Source organism: Natator depressus, chromosome 7 (genome assembly GCF_965152275.1).
Source record: "Natator depressus isolate rNatDep1 chromosome 7, rNatDep2.hap1, whole genome shotgun sequence".
NCBI lineage: Eukaryota > Metazoa > Chordata > Testudines > Cheloniidae > Natator > Natator depressus.
Genome location: NC_134240.1, coordinates 36,449,630 through 36,470,434, shown reverse-complemented (window position 1 = coordinate 36,470,434; position 20,805 = coordinate 36,449,630). Strand labels below are relative to the sequence as shown.

Genomic DNA, 20,805 nt, shown 5'->3' with positions numbered 1-20,805 from the left:
TTCTCCAAATATAACAGTATCTTTTTTTTCTTTATTTCTTGTACACATTTCAAGTCGTTTTAGTGTTTCGGGAAACATCCCTTCTAACAGAGACAAAATCCTGAATGAGGGCAATAATTTGAAGCAGAATACAATTGTTGGCTTTTCAGATTATGTAATTCCAAAAAAGCCAGTAAAAACGAAGTTCAGCTTGGAAAATCCAGCAGACCACACAAACAAAAAAGATCCAAAAGGTGGTAAGTTTTTTGAATGATATCTAAGATCAGATTTTAAAAGCTAAATGGAACATGAAATTCTGTCTGTGTAATAGGTTTGTGCAGATGTATTTGTCGTGTAGGCACAAGACTAGGAATTCTGGGCTCAGTGTTCTGGTCCCAACTCTCCCAGAAATTTCCTGTGTGACCTTCAGCAAGTCACTTAACTTCTCTGTGCCTCAGTTTCCACATCTTGCAGCTGTAAAACGAGGATGCTGATGATACTTTCCACGTGAGTGTTGTGAGGATTAATTAATTAATTGACGCCCTTCTCAAACTTCAACTGTTATGGTGATGTACGTTATAGCAGTGGCTAGAAATACAAGTAGTAATGTTGGCGCTAGAGTAACCATACTCATTCTGAAATTAGGCAATCTGCTTTTGCCATTCCATGTCTGCTACACTCTCTTTGGCCACCAGAGGCCACAGGGTGCAGTCCTCTACCCTTCCAATACTGATCCATGCTGTTGAACAGGGCACTATGGCCTGCTGTGATATTTTTTTTTCTCATTCTTGGCTGATGTCATTGGTCACGTGTCTGTGTATGGCCATAAGGGACACTTTAGGATCTGTCGATGCATTCAAGGTATGTAACACGCTGATCCTGTTCACAGCTGATGTGGCATCATGGCATATAGCAGTATTCATCTCCCATAATACACATAGTCCAAGGGATACTAACGGCTTAAATAAGCACTGACTCTGAATGTTCCCACACAGTTGTAACATGGTTCTGCCAAACAGAGTTCTGCATCATTGATGCACCGATCCGTGTTAGCCATAACCATACGTGATAGCTGTTTTCTAATGCGGTCAAGCGTAGCACAGTTTGGGGCTTCCACAGTTATGGATGGGGCCTTATAGGAATGTTATAAACAAAGAAACATAGTGCCGAGCAGAGCATGGAGTCACTAGGCAGTCATTGCATAGCCTGCTCCTGTGCATGCAAATGGTCGCAGGCAGTTCAGTCTGCAGCACAGGAATGGACCTCTTTGAAGGACTAAACCTGGTGCCACGTCTGTTTTGTTTTATTTCGCAGATCTGTTTAAGTCCCTTTTCCCATGACTCTGGAGACCCATGACTTATGTGATCAGTTCCACATATTACATCTTGCCTTTTCATTAGCTAATTCATTCACAATTAAGGCAGTTGGAGCCTTTTTTTCTACAAGCTTTTGATAAACATTTACATGCTTTTCAGGGAGGAATTCTTCTTAGTTATGATTTAAGCCTGTCTTTGCTTTTGTTCAGAGCTGACTGGATTTTTTCCCCAGTGTAATTTTTGGCAAGTATTGTTAACTCCATTTCTTGATGTCCGCCCCTTTTAATAATAATAGGAATAATACTTTGCATTGCTGTACCTTCTTCTATCCTGAGGATTTCATTTAATTAATTTAGTCTCACAACATCGCTTTGAGATAAGCAAATACCATTGTTCCTATCGTATTAATTAGGAAACTGGTGTACAGAGAGGTCAAGTGATTGTCCTACAGTTATACAGGTCATATTTGGCCAAGTGTGAAATACAATTCAGTTCTTCTGGCTCCAATCCTGTGCTGGAAGAACCTGGACCACAAGACCATCCTGCACCCTCCCTTTATTACAGGTAGTACCACCATTATTCAGCATGTATTAAGCATTATACAGCACGTTATATGATCAAAGCCCAGCTCCCATTGACTTCAGTCACAGTTGTGAGTGCTCAGCACTTCTGCGAACCAGACTCCAGGATCTCAAGTCATGCACTCAGAAAAGAGGAGCACACAATACTGACCAAATGTGAAAAGTTTGGTTTAGGTGGCTTTCCTAGTATCACATAGGAACTCAGTGGCAGGGAGAGAAGCCCTCCAAGGCACCATTCATCTGCCTCAACCACAAAACCATCCTTTCTCTTCCTGAAGTCCTCTTCCTCATTCACTACACACCTTCCACCTTCTGCAACAAATGAGACAGGGTTCCTACCGACAGCCTCCACCGCAATGCAACCCTGACTAATTCTCAGAGCAGGTCCATTCTTTGCACTGAATGAGGCAGGTGTCCTATGGGAGAAATAGTATGTGATAATGTAATTAAGGACTGTGTCATTAAACATACATACTAGAGGGCCAAATTAAGATTAGACAGGCATCCTTACTAATTTTCTAACTTTCAAGTGCTTGACTGCAAAATCTTAACATTCTTTTAACATATATATATATATTTTTATATATAGTGTGAAGTAGGTTGTAGAAATGATTTCTCAGTTGTATTAAATCACTTGCCTAACTAATTTAGAGTTAGAGTACATTGTTGAAATCTTACACTCTGGCCAATACCGGGCTATGCTACCCATTCCAGTAAGTTTGTAACTTTTTGCCTTGTTTAACCTTAAAGGAGTTCTCTCTCACCTCTATTAACAGGTAAAAGGAAAAATTCTATTCCTAAAAGAGGCCCTGCTCTTAAAGAACGAAAGCAGAGCACCTGTAAAGTGTCCAATGCCCAGACACTGGTTGCGGCACTGACAAGGAAGTGTGGCATAGCATCTTTGCAACTGGATCTCATGCCTCTCCTCTCAGGTACTGTTCAGTACTGGGGGGGAGGGAAGGGGCACTATGTGAAAATGCAGGTTTCCAAAGCACCCAAATGCATGCTAGAAGTGACTTCGGGAGTTACCACAGCAGATGACCATGGGGAGCACTGGGGTTCTGGATTGGAAGAGGGTTCTGGCTGGGGAGAAGAAAAATGGTTACAAAGTTTAGTTAGGGTTTGGACTTGAACAAGGAAGCCTGACATCTGCCTATAGCTCTGTATGCTCTGAGTGGCACTGGAAATTAGAGTGTTACAAGACTCCTGCAGGCTTCTAGAAAGGCAGACATTCACTTTATTGGATCCTGTTTGGTTCAGGACCTGCTGGGGTGGATTGTTATTCATAGGTGGAGAGGTTAGTTTCTCTGCATGTTTTAGCTAGGGTTAGGGTTAAGGTTTGTGGTTCACATGCATTGTTATTTTTCTAGGTTTTCATGTATACTGTGTTCACTGTCTTTGTCCAGTTTTGTTCGTATTGTTGTAAGTAAATATTCCTTTTCTGTAATATTGAGGGAATGTGTTGAGCTAAGGGAATGCCTGACTGGGCGGAAAGAGGTGTGGATGGGAATTGAGGAATTACACTCTGTCCAAAAGGAGGAACACAGGGAATGTTGATGATAACATAAAAATGTAGGCCCTGCGCCCACAAAGATGTTGTACACTTGCTTAATTTTATGCACTGTGAACAGACCCATTGACCTCAGTGGGACTACTCAATGCGTAAAAGCTAAGCATGTGTCTAAGGCTTTGCAAGACTTACATAGAAACTCTACACAGCTATACCGTGGACCTGTTTGGTACCTTTGGGTGGCATCTGTATGTCTTTTCTCTTTCTCTTGATATGGTACATGCGTTTGTGTGTGTGTACAGTCAGGCAAATTTTGGTGATTCTATTAACACCCAAAATTATAAAAAATAAGTATTCAGCTTCTCTCTAGCTATTTTTTTACAGTAGCCAAAAAAGCCATGGAGCGGGATAAAGGTTGTAAAATTTATACTTGTTCTGTGCTGTGGAAATATTAAGCCATATAAATAAAGATGTTAAACACCATCTCACTATAAACTTCTTATAAATTTTTCCTTTTGTAAAAGAAACAGTTTTTCATTTTCTCCAATTTCCTATTTTAAGGTTGGGAAAGAGTTTAAACTGGAAAAAAGGGAAGTGGGAAGTATGTCAGGGGTTTGTATGTAATGGCATTTTCATTCAAAGGGATCACATTTTTGAGCCTGTGCTGCTTGTCTTTCTAAAGATTATGACCAAGTGAGGAATGTCGTAGGAATTCTAGATTTTTACAACCCACAACAACACGTTATTACTAAGGTCTTATCTACAGTACGGGGGGAGATCAATCTAAGTTACGCAACTTCAGCTACGTGCATAACATAGGTGAAGTCGACATACTTAGATCTACTTACTGTGGGGTCCACAGTATGCTGTGTCGACGGGAGATGCTCTGTGTGGGTTTTTCTCTCTCTTTCTTGACCTGCCTGTCTCTGCTTCATGTCCCAGTTCTTATTCTGAAAGGCAAGGTGGTATCTGACTGGAAGGGGAAAAGGAATGTACAACTTTCAGTGCCCTCAACCCTGTGCCCACCAGGTGTCCTGGTTTTCCATTTTTAAATCTGGGATGGTCTAGTGGTTAGGGCACTAGCTTTAGATTTGGGAGATCTTGGAGCACCACAGACTGCCTGTGTGAGCTTTGGCAAGACACTTAGCCTCTCTGTGCCGTAGTTCTCCATCTGTAAAATGAGAATAATAGCACTGCCTGACCTCATAGCATGTGCGAGGATGGAGTATGTTAACGCTCAGCTATTATGGTAATGGGGTCATGTAAGTACCTAAGATAGGTAGGTAGATTCTCTTAGCAGCTACTTTCCACAGGACCCAAACCAGAGCCAAACTGCTTTGTAGTTGCACCAGTTTTTGCACCACATGACTCTGCTGTAAATAACTACTTTGTAATAGATGTGACTGTGATTGCTATCCTGCTGCCTATCTGTGATTCTGCAGCCTTCAAATCCATGGGTCTCCTCAGCATTTTAGAACAACAGAAATGGCTGAAGATCCTGTCACTGTAAATAGTTTACTGTGATCCCCTTATGTGAAACATATATTTTTAAATGGGCAAAACCGGCAATAAATCTGTATTTTTTTTGCATTGTGAAGGGTTTGATCTCCCAACCAGTCATGCCTAGGCTACTGGTAATGACAAATTCAGTCTCTTTGGACTGAATTTGGGCAAAGTAATTAATACAAGATATTAAAAAGATAATTGCAGTTATAGGTGGGGGTTTGAGGGAATGATTGTGAGAAATGGTCAGTATTTTGAATGTCTATGATAGTGTTTTGTGACGGGATTGCACATTTTAAATGGGCCTACAAAAATTTTAAGCTATTTGTTTTAGCAAAAATACATATATACAAGTATCAAATGGATGATTTGCCAGTGCCAATGAATACATTTGCAAAAATTTTGGATGCATTTTCAGAAAGCCTGTTGAAAATTTTGCCTGAAAAGTTGGGGAAAAAGCCCTAGTAAAGATGCTAATGAGCAATTTTAGCTGATTATTCTAAATCCTTGTCTGCTGGCCAGTCTTGTGTAAAATTCCTTATTTATTAACTCAGCTTTGCCGTAAGTATTTGCAACTTGTCATACGCTTCAGACAAACCAACCCTACACTTGTGGGCTCATGTGCTTGCAACTTAGCTGTTCCTGTATGGAAGGTCGGCCCTTGGTGTTAGATAGCAAACTTGCTGAATCCTAACTGAAATATCTCTTACTTCTGGTGCCAAAGGAAGTTGATTCTGAAATAGTGAAAGTAGTTCAATATACACGTCACAGATTTCTTTTAAGTATGACATGGTGAATCATAAAGAAAGCACATAAAATAGCTGATCTTTCTTTTTAAAGACATTTATCTGTTTGTAACCAAATGTCTAAACTTTTGGTGAAAAAACTCCTTTTAACAAGTATACTAATAGCTTCATATTATATTTACAATGCATAGCTTATTTGTAAGTCTCTACAAAAGCAGTTTGTACAGTACTAGTATAATGAAGCCCTGACCTCATTGGGGCCTTTAGTTTCTGTTGTGATACAGTAGAACCTCAGAATTACAAACACCTTGGGAGTGAGAAGTTGTTCGTAACTCTGAAACGTTCGTAACTCTGAACAAAACATTATGGTGGTTCTTTCAAAAGTTTACAACTGAACATTGACTTGATACAGCTTTGAAACTTTACTATGCAGAAGAAAAATCCTGCTTGTAACCATCTTAATTTAAATGAAATGAGGACAGAAACAGTTTCCTTACCTTGTCAATATTTTTTTTTAAACTTTCCCTTTCTCTTTTTAGTAGTCTACATTTAACACTGAACTGTACTGTGTTTGCCTTTTTTTTTTGTCTTTGCTGCTGCCTGATTGTGTATTTCCGGTTCCAAATGAAGTGTGTGGTTGACGGGTCAGTTCCTAACGCTGGTGTTCGTAACGCTGAGGTTCTACTGTACAAATAATAAATAACGATAATATTTAGAGCAATTGAAAATACCACTGTCTTTCATTTTCAGCGCTGCTCCAGTGCCAGCATATGTTACTAACTGAAGCGGTGGTATTAAGCAGTATTTCTTTGATGCAGCTGCTTTCAAAACATTTAATATTTAATTTAATATTTTTTCACAGGGGAAAGGTTAGTGATCAGTCGACTGCAAGAGAAATCCCCTAAGATTTTAGATGCTTATGTGACTTTCACTATAGAAGAACCTCTCATGTCTGAGAGACAGATAAGTGAATTAAATCCACTGATTATTAGGATTCATTCTGCTACATGCCTCCCGATGACTCCTGTCCCAATTGAAGTGCTGCAGGTAATGGAGAACGCTGCTCTTTCTGTAGGATTCCACTTGTCAGTTTAACCTGAGGTGACTTCCTTTAAAATATGGAATACGCTTTTGAACAGGAATGTTCCCTATTTGCCAGATTTTGCCTCGCAACATTTGCAGAACATGCATAAGACATAGACTTTCTGGAAGGAATATGTGACCAAATTGTCTCCTTCCATTACATTATGTACTGGCAAAAAAATAATAATCCTGTTGCATGGGCCAAAACTTATGGACTGTAGCTTTATACTTAGTAATCATGCTTTCATTGCTAAGCAATTTTTTCCCTTCTGATTCTTTGGACAAACAAGGGAACTGTTTGAGTCACAATACCAAGTAGTTTGAAATACTGTAGTTTGCTTATAAATTAGTTCTCACAGATTTTTTTTTTATTGAAGATGATTGCTTTTCCTGTATTGAAAATTTATTTAACTAGAGAAATTGTGCATGTTTCACTTCTTAGCAGAACTAAATAAAATCCCAAACTTTGTACATAATGAGTCCAGTTCACCATTGGTGAGGATATAGCCCAAGAGTTCTGGTCCTTTAACTCTCTGAAGACAAGTAAAGCTTTGTATAGATTTTATAAAATAAGTTATGGGACAAAACACTTTTCTTTTCAAAAGTTTGGATTTTTTAGGCTTTATGAATTATTACTTTTCAAAAGAGAAAGCCCTTTAGCTGAATAGAATATATTAGTTGATATGGAATTAAAGATAGGAGTAAAATTTTACTGCTCAGTTAACCTTGTATACAAACAGCCACACTTTTTTAAAAGTGGTCTCTAATATTGGGTGCTTCCTTTGTTGGGTGCATATCTTGAAAAACCTGGAGTCTGATGTTTCAGAAATGCTGAGCACCCAGAACTCCCATTGACTTCTCTTGGAATTATGGGAGCTCAGCACTTCTGAAAAACAGTTACAAAATCAGTAGTCACTTTTGAAAATGTTGATCAAAGAGTTTAATAACCTTACATCCTAAGTGTAGGACTGGGAGGGATCTTGAGAGATCCTCAAGTCCAGCCCCCTGCACTGAGGCAGGACCAAGCAAACCTAGACCATCTCTGGTATGCGTTTGTCCAACCTGATCTTAAAAACCTCGTTATGGGGATATCGCAGCCTTCCTTGGAAGCCTACTCCGGTGTGCAACTACCCTTACAGAACTTTGTAATGACACATCAGATTCCACAGTGGAATTTCATAATGCAGTCCATGCATGAGTTCAGACCAGCTGGCTCTACATTTTTGGAAAGTAACAGGGGAAAAAACACTAGTAGTAACTGTGCAACCCAGTAAATACGGGAAGTGAACAAACTAGGTGTTGCCCGAAGGTTTCTAATGGGGGTCCGGGTAGCAGAGCAGCTTGTGCCCTTCCTCCTCCTCCTCCCCTACCAAATGTGGTGGTGTATATGGTGACAGGCCCAAGTTCTAGGTGTGGTGGTATCAGTCCAATCTTCAGCAAAGTGTCCATTCCACACAAACCACCATGGTGCTAATTGACACCTGTGTGGAGGAGCCTCGGCAGAGATGCCAAGGAATAAAGTGTCATCGAGAATAAATTACCCTGATTCTTCAAGCCAACAACAAGATACATTGAGAGAGTGGTGAGGGGAAGCCTACAGAGTCCTTGCTTGTGCTGTCTTTGTGGATGAATGTTATTTTGTCTAACTTTTAATGTAGCTATAGGCACCCATCCACTGCTTTGGGTGCCTATCCCATAGGTAAAACGCACAAAGCAGTACTAAAGGACCACACATAAATATAAACCACTCCAGTCCCCAGCCTGTCCATTCTTTAGTGGCCTGAGAATAAAGATGGGCTTTTCAGTGTACATGAAGGTTAATAAGGCTCCAGTGGACCAAGAGGGGAGTAAGTTCTAAAGTCAAGGAACCTCACACAAAATGCTGCTAACTGCCTTGGAGGACTTCAGCAAAGTTTGTGCTTGGACTATAAAATGCACACTCTAGTGTATTCTGCACCAGTAACGCATTGCACTGGCTGGGGGAGAGTCACTACTGTTGAGGATAGAGGGTACTTCAGACTTTGCCCTGTGTCAGGTTTCAATAGGAGCACTATACTGATAATGACAGGTTTCAGAGTAACAGCCGTACCTAGCTCTGAAATGATGCTTTAGAGCCCCAAAGCACATGATCCCATTTTACAGATGGGGAAACAACATGTCTGAATGGAGCCAGGGAATCATCACACATTACTCCTGCCCCTTCCATGCCATTTTTGCCCATTTGCTGTTGCACTGACCCCTCATGGTTCTCTCTGGAAGTGCAGATGCAGCTACTTCCCGGTGGTGGACCTTGGTCCATGGTATCAGTTTGCCTCCCAAGGGACCTTGCACTTCAGAAGCAAACTGTTCCCTCAGCATTTCTGCTACGTAAGAATTTGGCTTTTGGTAGCTATGGTGTTGTGTAAAAGTCCCCCCTCAGTATCTCCCTATAAGATGACTGAAGGAGTGGTATGCTGACTGTTTGCAAAAGGAGCTTTTTCAGCATTCCTCATTAGAAAAGTGTATGATGGAAGGTGAGGGGAAGGGAAAAGTTAGCCCTACAGGTATTTCACTTTCTTCCTTGGTTTTTCCATAGGCAACCTGTGTTCCCACATACTGCAGATACCAATTTCACAACCTCCCTCCTCATCAAACGGAAGGGCAAACCCATGGAACTCACATCTACTTTAAGGATGTCAATGTGATTCTAACAGGGACAATCAATCCTGGGGAATTGCATGAGTATTTTAGAGGGCCACCTTTGGAGATTGAGGTTCATGACCGGGACAGAAAAATGGCAGAGGATATTAAAAAACCCTCTTTGTTTGGTGATGAGCAAGATGATGGAAAGCTGAGTAATGTTGGTCTCGTCTCTCGCAAAAACACGGTCTATAATCCATTTACAGAAAAGGACAATTTATGGCATCCCTATGGGGTAGCTAAAGTCAGTCTAACTGACCTACTGCTAGGTGAAAAGTACTTGAATATCAGTGTGCCCATTCACAGCTGCTCAGTTCCAGATCCTGGCTACCAGAAGGACAGTAAGACTGAAAAAATTATGGGAGTATTGGGATCAGTGGCTGGCCCTCAGACTTCTCCACTGCCTATGGGACATTATCTAGAATCCGACGCAGTCCTGAAAGTCAGAGTTGAAATAGCTGTGCCACTAGGTTTGCAGGCAGAAACGGCTGACGCTGAAGTTGCAGATTGCCCATATGGTTGCATTGTCTATATTTTTGACTACAATAATGCACCTTGCTTACATGATTTGCTGCAAGAGATTACAAAAATTAATGCTGAAGCACTCCAACTTGATTCTTATCCCCTACAAGTAATTCAGATGGCTCTTGCTACTTTCAAACTGAAAACCACAATCAAGGAAATTTCTGAGCTGGATATCATTACTGGTTTTCATATCCTGGACGGAACAATTCACCTTTTAGTCTTGGAAGGATTAAAGGACAAAGCAATCAAGAGACTGTGGGACCAGCAATTTGATAAGTAAGATAGTTTAATGTTTTCAGTAATTATTTCCCTCTAGATTTAAAACGGTTTAAACAAAATTGTACTGATTTCTTTTTTCTTTTGTAAAGACAGTTGTTTGATTTCATCCCTGGTGTTGTCTCTGGAATTATACAAGATATGAATTTGACCCAGTGCCTGGGTCAAAATCTGAAGACTGACCCTTACATTTTTATCAGCTATCTGATAATCCCTCAGTGCATAGATGAGGGCTATGTTTAGAAGAATACTCTAAATTTACAACACGGCAGTTTAAGCTACTATGTATCTTGGATAAACCACACTACTTTCATCTGTAAAATTCTAAATAATAGAAGTTTCCTTAAACTTTCCATTTTCCTGCCTATCTTCTGCATTCAGGTTAGACATGGCCTGAGCTCAAAGTTCTGACGCAGACCCAACCTTCCCTAAAGTTTGAGGGTGTTTGGATCTGCAGTTTATTTGAGCCCATCTCTAATTCAGATGGTGAGCTATATTTCCTCATATAACATGTAACATGTCGTCACACTGTTACAATGGCAGGTATCTTTTTCATTGATAACATGTTTTGTAGAAAAACATTTAATGAATTGTTAATTAGAATTTCTTTATCTCTTCTTGGCTAATTCTACAATAACAAACCAATGTACCTACATAATGGAAGACACAAGATTTAGTAATGAAATCTTTTAATATCAAGCTTTCTTAAGATTAGTATAAGTGGAGGAGTATAATGAATTTAAAAAAAATTTTTTTTTAAAGAACCCTTGAGATCGGCTATGCCTTCTTGGCAATTGTTTGGACAGTACGATAGATGTTTAACACAGGCAGGTGAAATGTTGTCTTGAACTCCAAATATAGATGAAAAAGGCAATTGTTTTAGTTACTACTTCTTACAATGAGCTGTTAAATTCTGTACCTGTAGTGAGACTAGGGGTAAAATTTGTAAAAGGGCCTAAGGGCCTAATCACCTTTGAAAATGGGACTTAGACTCCTAAGTCACTTAGGCCCTTCTGAAATTTTTATCCAAAATCTGTTTGTGCAAATATATGGTACACCTGGAAATGTATAGATAATTTCAATGATCTTGCAGCTCTTACCTCAACATTTTCTTTTAAATGTGCTACAATTTTCTACAGGTTCCATGAGACAAGGTACACACAACTGTACTTAATAGTTTACACCACTTTTATTCCTTGCCCAGTAATTAAAAAAATGTATTTTCAGGGGAATTTTTGTGTGTGAAAATACAGTGTATCATTTTCTCTCCCGAAGGCCCAATGACATTCAAGCGTATTTCACATGAAATCTGAGTGTTGTTTCTGTGTGTTAAAGTAATGGCCCTGAGGCTAAAATGTTTGTCATTTTCTGTCTTCCTGCTCTCATAACATACATTTTAAAATTCTCAGGTTACCCAGAATACCTCGTAATACACAATTCTAAACAAATATTTCTGTGTCCATATTTCTCATATTTCATCCTATATACATTCTGAAATTTGCTATGAGAATTTTCTCGGGTGACCTTGACTTTGTCATATTTTTCCCTGACCTCAAAGTAGGTTGGCTGAATTTTCAATCCCTGTGTCTATTCAGTCCTTGGCCTCTCTGCTGTCTACTAAAACATTTTGTTTTTTGTTTCCCGAGGCTGAGACCAAGGATTAATGGTAATTAGTGCAAGCGGTGAAACTGGGTAATGTCCCAATTTGTGTGCTGGGAAGTAGATTAAAAAGAGTTTTATAGTCTCAAGTGGGCCACCAAATGGTAACAATTCGGGATCAGTCTCAGTCTGGTCTAGATTAGAGCTAGTGTCCTAGAAGTAAAAAAATTCTGGATCCTGTTTCTGCCTCCCCACTCCAATTTTCCAACTCTGAACCTGCCTTACTCATGTGAGTAATCTTTACTCATTTGAGTATTCCCATTGACTTCAATCCAGGATGGAGCCCATAAGAATTCTTTCCGTGGATGCTGAGTGCTAAGGATGTATTCTTTGCTTTGAATTTTTGGACAAGTAACACAAATACTGTAGTGTAGTAATGGGCACATAGATACAAACTGGAGTGGCACAGTGAGTTTCTGATACTTTTAAACCTGGGGATATTCAGAAGGTTGCAGCAGGTTGAATTTGGGTACTTTGTGACTTACTCTAAATAGATTAGAAAGTTCAGATTACTTTCTGGGCTAAAACCCACACAAATTTCACCGAAATGAATGGGGACATTGACTTTTTAGAGAAAGAGAGACAGACACACACCATATACAATGTATAACCCTTTCTAAAAGGCTCCCCTTTCACTTATATAACTCCTACAGGATTTGTAGTGAATGTGGGTCTCCGTCAGATTTCCAGATTAAAAAAAGAGTTAATTTCTTTTCTGTTTTGGCATTGAAGGAATACAGAAACATTGTTAATTGCTTTCCTAATTTACTTATTTTTCTTTGCATGCTTGTTCCCTTCAAATTGTTGAACTGATTTATTTCAGTACAAAAGTCCTTTCTTGTTGTGATCATGTAAATCTCTAATTCTGTTTTTACCCCGGTAATTGATATTGTACTGTTTTTGTAACTATAATAAGGGTAAATTTGGTACTCTGGTAAACTTCCTTGCAGAATATTACATTGTGTGGTTACATATGAGGGGTTTTTTAATAATAATTCATAGCAGGTGGGATTTTTTTTTTGCAAGTTTGTTATTGTTCTTTTAAAATCCTTGGCATAAAGTGTCAGAGTGGCAACAGGTTCCATCTAGAAGAACAAAGACAAGACAGTTTCATAAGGGATTATGCTGCAGCACTGTGGGATTCATGAGATAAAGACTGGTTTTGTAACATTACTTTTGTGGTGCTCTGTTGTAGGACTCACAAAAGTGAAAATGGAAGGTTGGATATATTATATAACTCACAGCTGTCTTTCCATCAGCGCCTGTATACAGACCTGGAAGCAATCCTTTATCATATCCACCTTTGTAAACCCCTCTCTGCTATAACAAGGCAGCCTCTCCTTTATGTCAGGGATATGGTTCCTCAGGCATGTTTCCAAGCCTTGTCCAGGTAAGACCATTCCTAGATTTGTAGTCAGGAAACTGATAATTGAAGCATCACCAAAGTAGCATGGATATTTGATACAATAATTAATGCCTTTGTTTTTTGCTTTCACAAAGAAAGCAGGTCAGTGGGCCTGAGAGTGAGTTTTAGGTTTGAGGTCAGGCATGGGAGTATGGCAGATGGGCACGATGCAAATGGGGCATGCTTCATCTCTGGGGATTAGAGTGCCAGTTTCATCACTCTCCACCTGCTTCTGCCCCTCAAATAATTTTTGAAATCACACCTCTCTGAGCATGAAGTTATTCCTTATGGGGCAGGAGAGATGGAATAGGGAAAAAGGAAATAAAATTGTCCTGTGACAGGTGCAATGTCCCACCTGAACACTGGCTGGGAGTTCGTTCCCTGCTTAGCTTTCCTACGGGTCTATAGGGTGAAGGAATGGAGCAAGGCTGAGGACGACAGGCCCAGTCATGCACTCAGATAAGCCTGGGAAGGCTCTAAACGCAGTCAGGAGAGAGGAGCTTTCAGGCTCAGTTCAGCAGCATATGGCTATATTCACCCCCATTCTCCTCAGAGTATCCCAAATGTTTCCTGTGTGTTTAATTTGTTAGAAAGCATAACAACAGTCTGGACACACAGCATGAGAGTGAGGGTGTAGCTACAAATATAAAATATTACTTTTTGTGAAAAATGGAGAGAAAGCCATCTATTATGTAAAATCAGCACAAAAAAACTCCTTGCTTTTGAAAAATAGGAAATAGGTTTTATCCATCTTTGAAATAAGCAATTCAGGTGCTTAGAAGGCTGAAGAGAGAGAGAGTGGGTACTTTTTAGTCCCTGCTGTCAATAGACTGGCTCATTCAGATTATTTTCTGAACTAAAATCCACACAGCTGTCACTGAAATGACTGGTGATTTTCACTCCTGAGACACCCAGCCTTTGTTACTTCTTTCAGAGGACTCAGTTTCAAATGATAAAACTCCCACATTGCTCATCTACAGTACTTATGGTGAAGCCTCACCAAATAAGCATTCAAATTAAATGGCAAAGCTGTTATTTCCAGCTAGAGGAGGAGGAGAACATTATTAGTGACTTCCAAGTTTCTTTTTGCACTTCTTGTAACCTTGCAACAAAGGAGTGACTCATACAAAATGTCACACAATTGTGCTTGATTGGGTATCATTTCCAAGGTGGCTGCTGCAGTCTTGAATACTTCAGTGTATGTCTGCCAATAGCACACGCAGGCTTTGATGCATCAGACTTATTTAGTTCATGTGATTGTTTCTTTCTACTGCAAGGATTCCCAAACTTTTTGCCTGCAAGACCCCATTTTGAGACTTCCTGTTTCCTGTGACCCTAGACAAAAACAAAGCAACATAGCGACCATGGGATCTAAGGAATTTACATATTAAGTATGTCATTTAATGCTCTCTAATGTGACATATTGGCTTGTATTTTGCGACACAGCTTCTCAAAGTCTGGCGGCTTTGAGATATTGCACATTTAATCTCCAATGTGACATCAGTGGTAGATCGATACTGAGACTTGATTGACGCATGTGGGATGAATCCAGCTTCACAGAAATACGTGCTTGCAAATAGTACTATCAGTTTCAAGGCGTGTGTTGAGAGTGCAGGATATTCATTCTTGACAGTGAACTAGAGCTCTGGGAGCATAAACTGGGCATATGTTCCTCACAAGAAGCAATCCCAGGAAATTTCAATGAGCTCTTCGATTTCAGCTGCTGGCAAATCTATGGCATCAGGCTTGCATGGAAAGAAGTTTCACACCCACTTTGTCATGTCCCAGTCAGGGAAAAAGGAAGCAAACTGTTCCCCCCATCTGGCTGAGATGCTCAGCCATCACCTGTGTGGGAGGCTGAATAATTTTATTATCAACCAGGAACTTGCAAAGCTGCGGGAAGAATTCATAGTTTGTCTTCAATAGATTATTCTTCCAGAAAAGAAAACACTTTTCTTCATGAATGCTGTGATTCAGTCACTCAGCTGAAGCATGTGGGTGTTCTTTCCTTGCAGACCTGTATTCAGTTCGTTCAGTTTCCCAAATATGTCAGTGACATAGGCAAGAAAGCACATCTTCCTTTGGTCACCTAGAAAGTCAATGAATTCACTGTTTGTGCAGTCCATCGCACAGGGACGCAGCTCATCTCTTGGTTCAAAAGATCATCCTGGTGTTTTTCCTTTTAAGAGCCAATGAGCTTCAGGGTGGAACAACACGTAATGATTGGACACTGTGTCTTCACGCAGTTTTGCAAACAGACACACGTGTAGAGGCTAAGACCTGATGTAGTTCACAATAGACAAGACCGGCTGCAAAACTTCACCTAGCTCTGGACTCAGAGCTTTAAAAGCCAACTGTACTCCATGAGTCATGCAGTGAGCTTACACAGCAGATGGAGCAACTTTCTTTACCCAGGCACGTACACCTGCTTCGTGGCCTGCCATAGATGGAGGGAGCTCCATCTGTACAAAAGCCTACCATGCCATCACACGGGATATTTTTGTATTGCATGTAGCTGTGTAGCACATCCAACATTCTTTGTGTTATCTCATGTCCGAGAGGAGGGAAACAGAACAGAATGTCTCGGAGAATTACATTTGTGTATTTCACAAAGCCAAGAGATGTGCATCACAATCCTCAGTGCTCACATCAACCTGAAGGGCAAAAGCATAAGGGTTTGGCAGATGCTCCACCAGTGTGTTTTCCTGGTGTGCCGTTATTGCCTTAATCCTTTGCTTCACTGTATTGTTGGACAGTGATATGGCTTTGTTTGTTTGCCTCAGGTTTCCCATACATTATCTTCACCATATCGATTGCAGCTGGCAAAATTAAAGTCTCTCCAATTGTGTGAGGCTACTTGGCTTACGCAATGCAGTCACTCACCTGAAATGATGCCTTTTGACTGTGGTCAGAGGTGGATATGGGTCTCTTGAATTGCACTTGTTGATGCAAAAGTTTTTCTTTCTGGCGTTGGAAAAATGACCTTGGTTTCCCTGTGTGTTCCTTGTGAAGGGTTATGAGGCATCCTGCTTTCGCTAGATAACGTGTGACATAGCAGGCATTTTGGCTTTTCTTTGTTCTTGACGAAAACACTGGTGAAGCCATACTCCAAGACAGCCTCATCAGATTTGCAGGCACGTTTCTTGCACTCTTGTTTTCTGTTCAGAACTCCATCACTAGACTCTCTGCTGGAGGTTGAAGCAGATACTCTGCGTAAAAATGAGTCCATTGTGCCTCTTATCACAAATCAGAAAGAGGAATTCACTTGTAAGCAACCAAGGCCAGGACTTAAGAAGACCCTGTGTGGTGATAGTAGGGCAGCGCAGAAACAATGACTTACAATGATTCTTTAAGGCGTGCCAGCAGGGTATTCAGAGTGGCATGAAAGAAGACATGGGCTCTGCCTTAAGGAGCTTACAAGCCACTGCAGATTCCCATCTCAGAAAAGGCTAGCACAGGCTACCAGCTCAAGCAGAGAGGATGCTATCCACAGATAAGGATCTTCTGGATTCAAGTCTCTCAACTAGGTGCTTGTGCAGCCGGATGATGCAAATGATAAAATAGCATCTGCACAGTCAACATGTCCTGACCTGCTCCACAAATGGCAGGCCAGGAGGCTGACATTTTATAAAATGGTGGCCTCTGCACAGCGTAACCTTCTGCACACCACTAGATCAAAATGGTGGCTTTCTGGCACAGCACTTGTGGAGAAATTTTGGGCAAGTTCGGGGGCAGACCCCATCACCGTGCAGGTCCTATCTGCTAATGTTGCGACCCCATTTGGGATCATGACCCATAGTTTGGGAACCGCTGCTCTACTTGCTGGCCCAAGTAAGTTTTTAAGAGCCTGTTATTTACTGACAGTGAATGGAGTTTAGCTCACAGGGTAGAGGGTCTGTAGTTTTGCTTTTGAAGGTCCTGAGTCCTTTCTCTATGAAGACGGTCTTTATATATGTAGCCATAATTTGTTACATCTGTACATGTTTTCTGTGGGAAGCCAATAAGTGAGGAAAGGAATTTAGTGAGAACTTCCATTGAAAGCTAAGTGTCACCTCAGTGTCCTTAAAAAGATTTTGTCTCCTCAAACAAAGCTTGCCAGCAAACTGCAAAAGGACAAACTCCTGGGAAGCTGACAAAATTTGAGCCAGGGAGTAATACAACTCTGCATATTCTATATATGATGAAAAATTTTGCTGATAATAGGTACGTAATAGTTTTGTTTCTTGAAGCATCTTTATTATGGTCTATCTTCTGTGGGAAAAATTATCCCAGATTTATGGAGCAGCAGCTCTGCAGTGCTTTTGATAACTGTAGCTGGTTGGTTCCTTCAGTGGAAATCAATGTCTGAAAGGCTGTCAGTATGAAACATGGTGGTCAGAGTGGTTTTAAATACAGCTGTCATTTCTGTGCTAGTGAGAAGTGGAGCGACAGGAAAGTCAATATGCTCTGTAGCACTCACTGTCATAAACTCAGAGAGAGCATCTCAGAAGGATGCAAATAAAGTCTGGAGTCAGGTGTAGCTGCCATGCACACTAGAACCTCTATTTCATGAACTGATTTGAAGAGCTTATAAAATTGAAAATCTCAAAATAACAGTAGATATGACACATAAATTAATGTATTAATCGGTCATTAATGGTTTACGTAATGAATGGTAACAAATGTATAGTGTGTCTGACTTTTATTTGTTTGGGAGTACTGCATCTCTTTTCTTGTCCCCAAATTTCTCAGTCCTTTCAAACCTTTACAGGTGCTTGTATGTTGTATGTTGACTGAAGGATTGAAGTTACATTTGGCAGCAGAATGACAACTTCAGCAGCAAAAAAATTCCGCTGTATTGTGTTCAAGTCATCCTATAGTTCAGTGTCCTGTGTCCATTACTGAAACTTTAGCTTCTCAGTACATCAGCTGGACATACTTGTTAACTCTGTTGAACAACATGTTTTGAAACATCAGTATAAAAAAGAAACTCTGGCAAAACATTTGAGTCATTAAAGCAGTTGTAATTTGTGTGATTACATGTTATCAGCTAGCGTTTATGTATTTTGTTCAGAAATAATGTTAAGGAAAATAAACTCACCGCAGAGATATTACAATTCTAAATTTTTAGAGTGTGAAAATAACTTTTTACTTTGCTCCAAAACCAAGCATATGGACAAAAGGATGAGCAAAACTCTGTTTCTAGTTTTGACAATAAACTTATTACTTCTTTAGTTTAATAATTCTTATTGCATACAACAAGGAATTCGCTGTCTGACTTGCACAGAAAGGAACAGCTATGGTCCATTTGGAAAACAGTCACTTTATTATATTATGCAAAATGTGTGTGATGTATATTGCTTCCTCTGCTCTCCAGTATGTTTTTTTTTAAACCGATTTAGTTAAACTGGTGGAAAGCCCTATGAGCACGCATTCAAAATTGATTTGAACCTGTCCTATGTCAATTTAGCTTAAGCTGATAAGTAATCATTATAGGATAAAGTGAACCCCACATAGGGGTTTAATTCAATCAGGTTTGAAACCCATTTTAGTTAAACCAGTGCAACTTTGTGTAGACAAGGCCTAACAGCAGAAAATGATTCCGAAGGGGCTGTTCCTCCAGCCAAGGCTGCCAGAGGGCATAATGTTCTCCCATCCTGCTCTCCACTTCCTTGTCCCTCCCCAGTCCTGGAACATCCTTTTTCTCGGGTGGGGGTCCATGTGGAGCGGCTGGCTTGCTAGGCCAATCCTCAGCTCCTGCCTTAAAGTAACTTTTAAGGCCCACTGTGCCCCACAAGAGGGACTGAGGATCTGGCCCTGTCTGATGTGTCTCTCTGTGTGCGTATATAGGTATATGGGTGTATAGAGAGAGTGAGAATGCTTGGGTGTAGTGCTCATTAATTTTGTAGTTACACATTTTGGGGGATAATTTGCAATTTCCATGAAACTCTCTGGGACAAATTTAGCAGTGGCGTGAATCATGGTATTATGCGTGTGTTGTAAGGTAGTCAGGAAATGGATGTTAAAGGTAAAAGAGTATACTTGGCACCGAGTTAGCTTTCAGTGGATGTACAAATGAATGTAGGTCATATACCAATCCTGTAAAGGGAGTCTGCTTTATCATACACTGAATGCCCAACCAGTCCAATTTATACTGCTTTACTACTTACACCCATTTTCTAGCTAAATTACAGTCAACATCTAACCATTTAAGTCACTGTTCAGTCTGTCCTCTTGTAGCATATCTTCAGTAGTTTTTGATAAATCCTAGGTATGCCACCTCTTTCCAGTTGGGTCATGCTTGGTGCCAGTATAAGTGAACTGAAGAGCTCCATTCATTTAGCAAGAAGATGTTATGATAGAACTGTGTGGTTTTTTTTCATGAGTAATAGTTTAATGCTCATTATCAGAATAAAACTTGGTACATTTTGTGATAATCTATAGACGTATTCTGTCTGCTTGTGTTGTAGGCTTGATTATCTCTGCCACAGTAAGAAGTTAAGGGATGTCGTTCACAGAGGTCTGTTGCCCTCTGCAGAAATGATCACAGTCTTGAGTCATGAGTTTGGGATTCCCCTAACTAAGGAGGATTTGTTTATTCCAAGACCTCTCCTGCCCTCATTCTTCCCATTTGCTTTGCAAAAATCCAGAGAAGTTACCATAAAACCAGGAGCAGTGCATTCTTTACTGGATAACCACAATGAAAAATACATTCAGTGGAAAAAGGAAATGGAAGATAAAATGCATTACAAAAACCACATCCAGGTGAATTGTGTGGGATGTAGAAGTATATTGTACTTGAAGCAATACTAATAGTCACAATAGTGCATCACCTTAATTCCTCCTACCCCCTCCAGAACTAATGCCTTTTAGAGTTGGAAACATTTAATAAAACCATCCATGGACAAGATCAGCAGTGTATTATCTACTGCAGAAGCTGTATTGCAGAATTGACTGCTCATTGAGGGGGGGAAAGCATAGTGGTTACAGATGAAGACAGCATACAAGAAAGCAAAGAGGGAGATGGGTTAATTTTTAATAGCATTCTTATTCTGGCTTGGGCTGGTTCCTTCTCTTTCTTGCCTTTTTCTCTCCTCCGCACTCCGCCCTTTCATGTTGTCGCTTGTTCTTGCCTCAGCCTCTAATCCAGGCTTCAGGTGCGTTAGGACAGGCAAACCTACCATGCACAAACTATGTAAAATTGCACTACCTCCTCTTGCCCTCAGTGGAGGAAGAGACGTAGGTGCTTTGTGCAAACCAGCTGTTTTTAGCTGGCAGTTTAAATGATACTCATTACCACCTGAGAATAGCTGAAAGGCACGAACAGTGAAGCACTGAGCCCCATGCAAGTGGTTAGGGAAGGGATGTAGAACTTCTGGCTCTTGTTGCCATGGTGGGAAGCAGCCCCTCTCCATATACTGCCTGAGAAGAAAGCAGGCTGAGCCTAATGCCATGTCTACACTACAAAATTATGTCGACCTAAGTTATGTCAGCATACAGCTGCTGCAGTTATAAAATCACTTGTGTGTGTGTGTGTGCGCGCACTCTTGGCTCCTTATGTCAG

The 20,805-nt window shown here is 40.4% G+C and overlaps 1 protein-coding gene across 1 annotated transcript in view; it reads left to right on the top strand.

Moving 5' to 3' along the window:
- The window catches only part of CFAP92 (cilia and flagella associated protein 92 (putative)), a 131,331-nt gene that overhangs the window by 92,277 nt on the left and 18,249 nt on the right, over positions 1–20,805 (top strand). The window contains exons 9-14 of the mRNA XM_074958126.1: positions 55–236; positions 2,653–2,808; positions 6,498–6,682; positions 9,294–10,198; positions 13,053–13,247; positions 19,712–20,006. Of these exons, the coding sequence (XP_074814227.1) occupies positions 55–236; positions 2,653–2,808; positions 6,498–6,682; positions 9,294–10,198; positions 13,053–13,247; positions 19,712–20,006 (1,918 nt within the window). The remainder of the gene's footprint in view (positions 1–54; positions 237–2,652; positions 2,809–6,497; positions 6,683–9,293; positions 10,199–13,052; positions 13,248–19,711; positions 20,007–20,805) is intronic.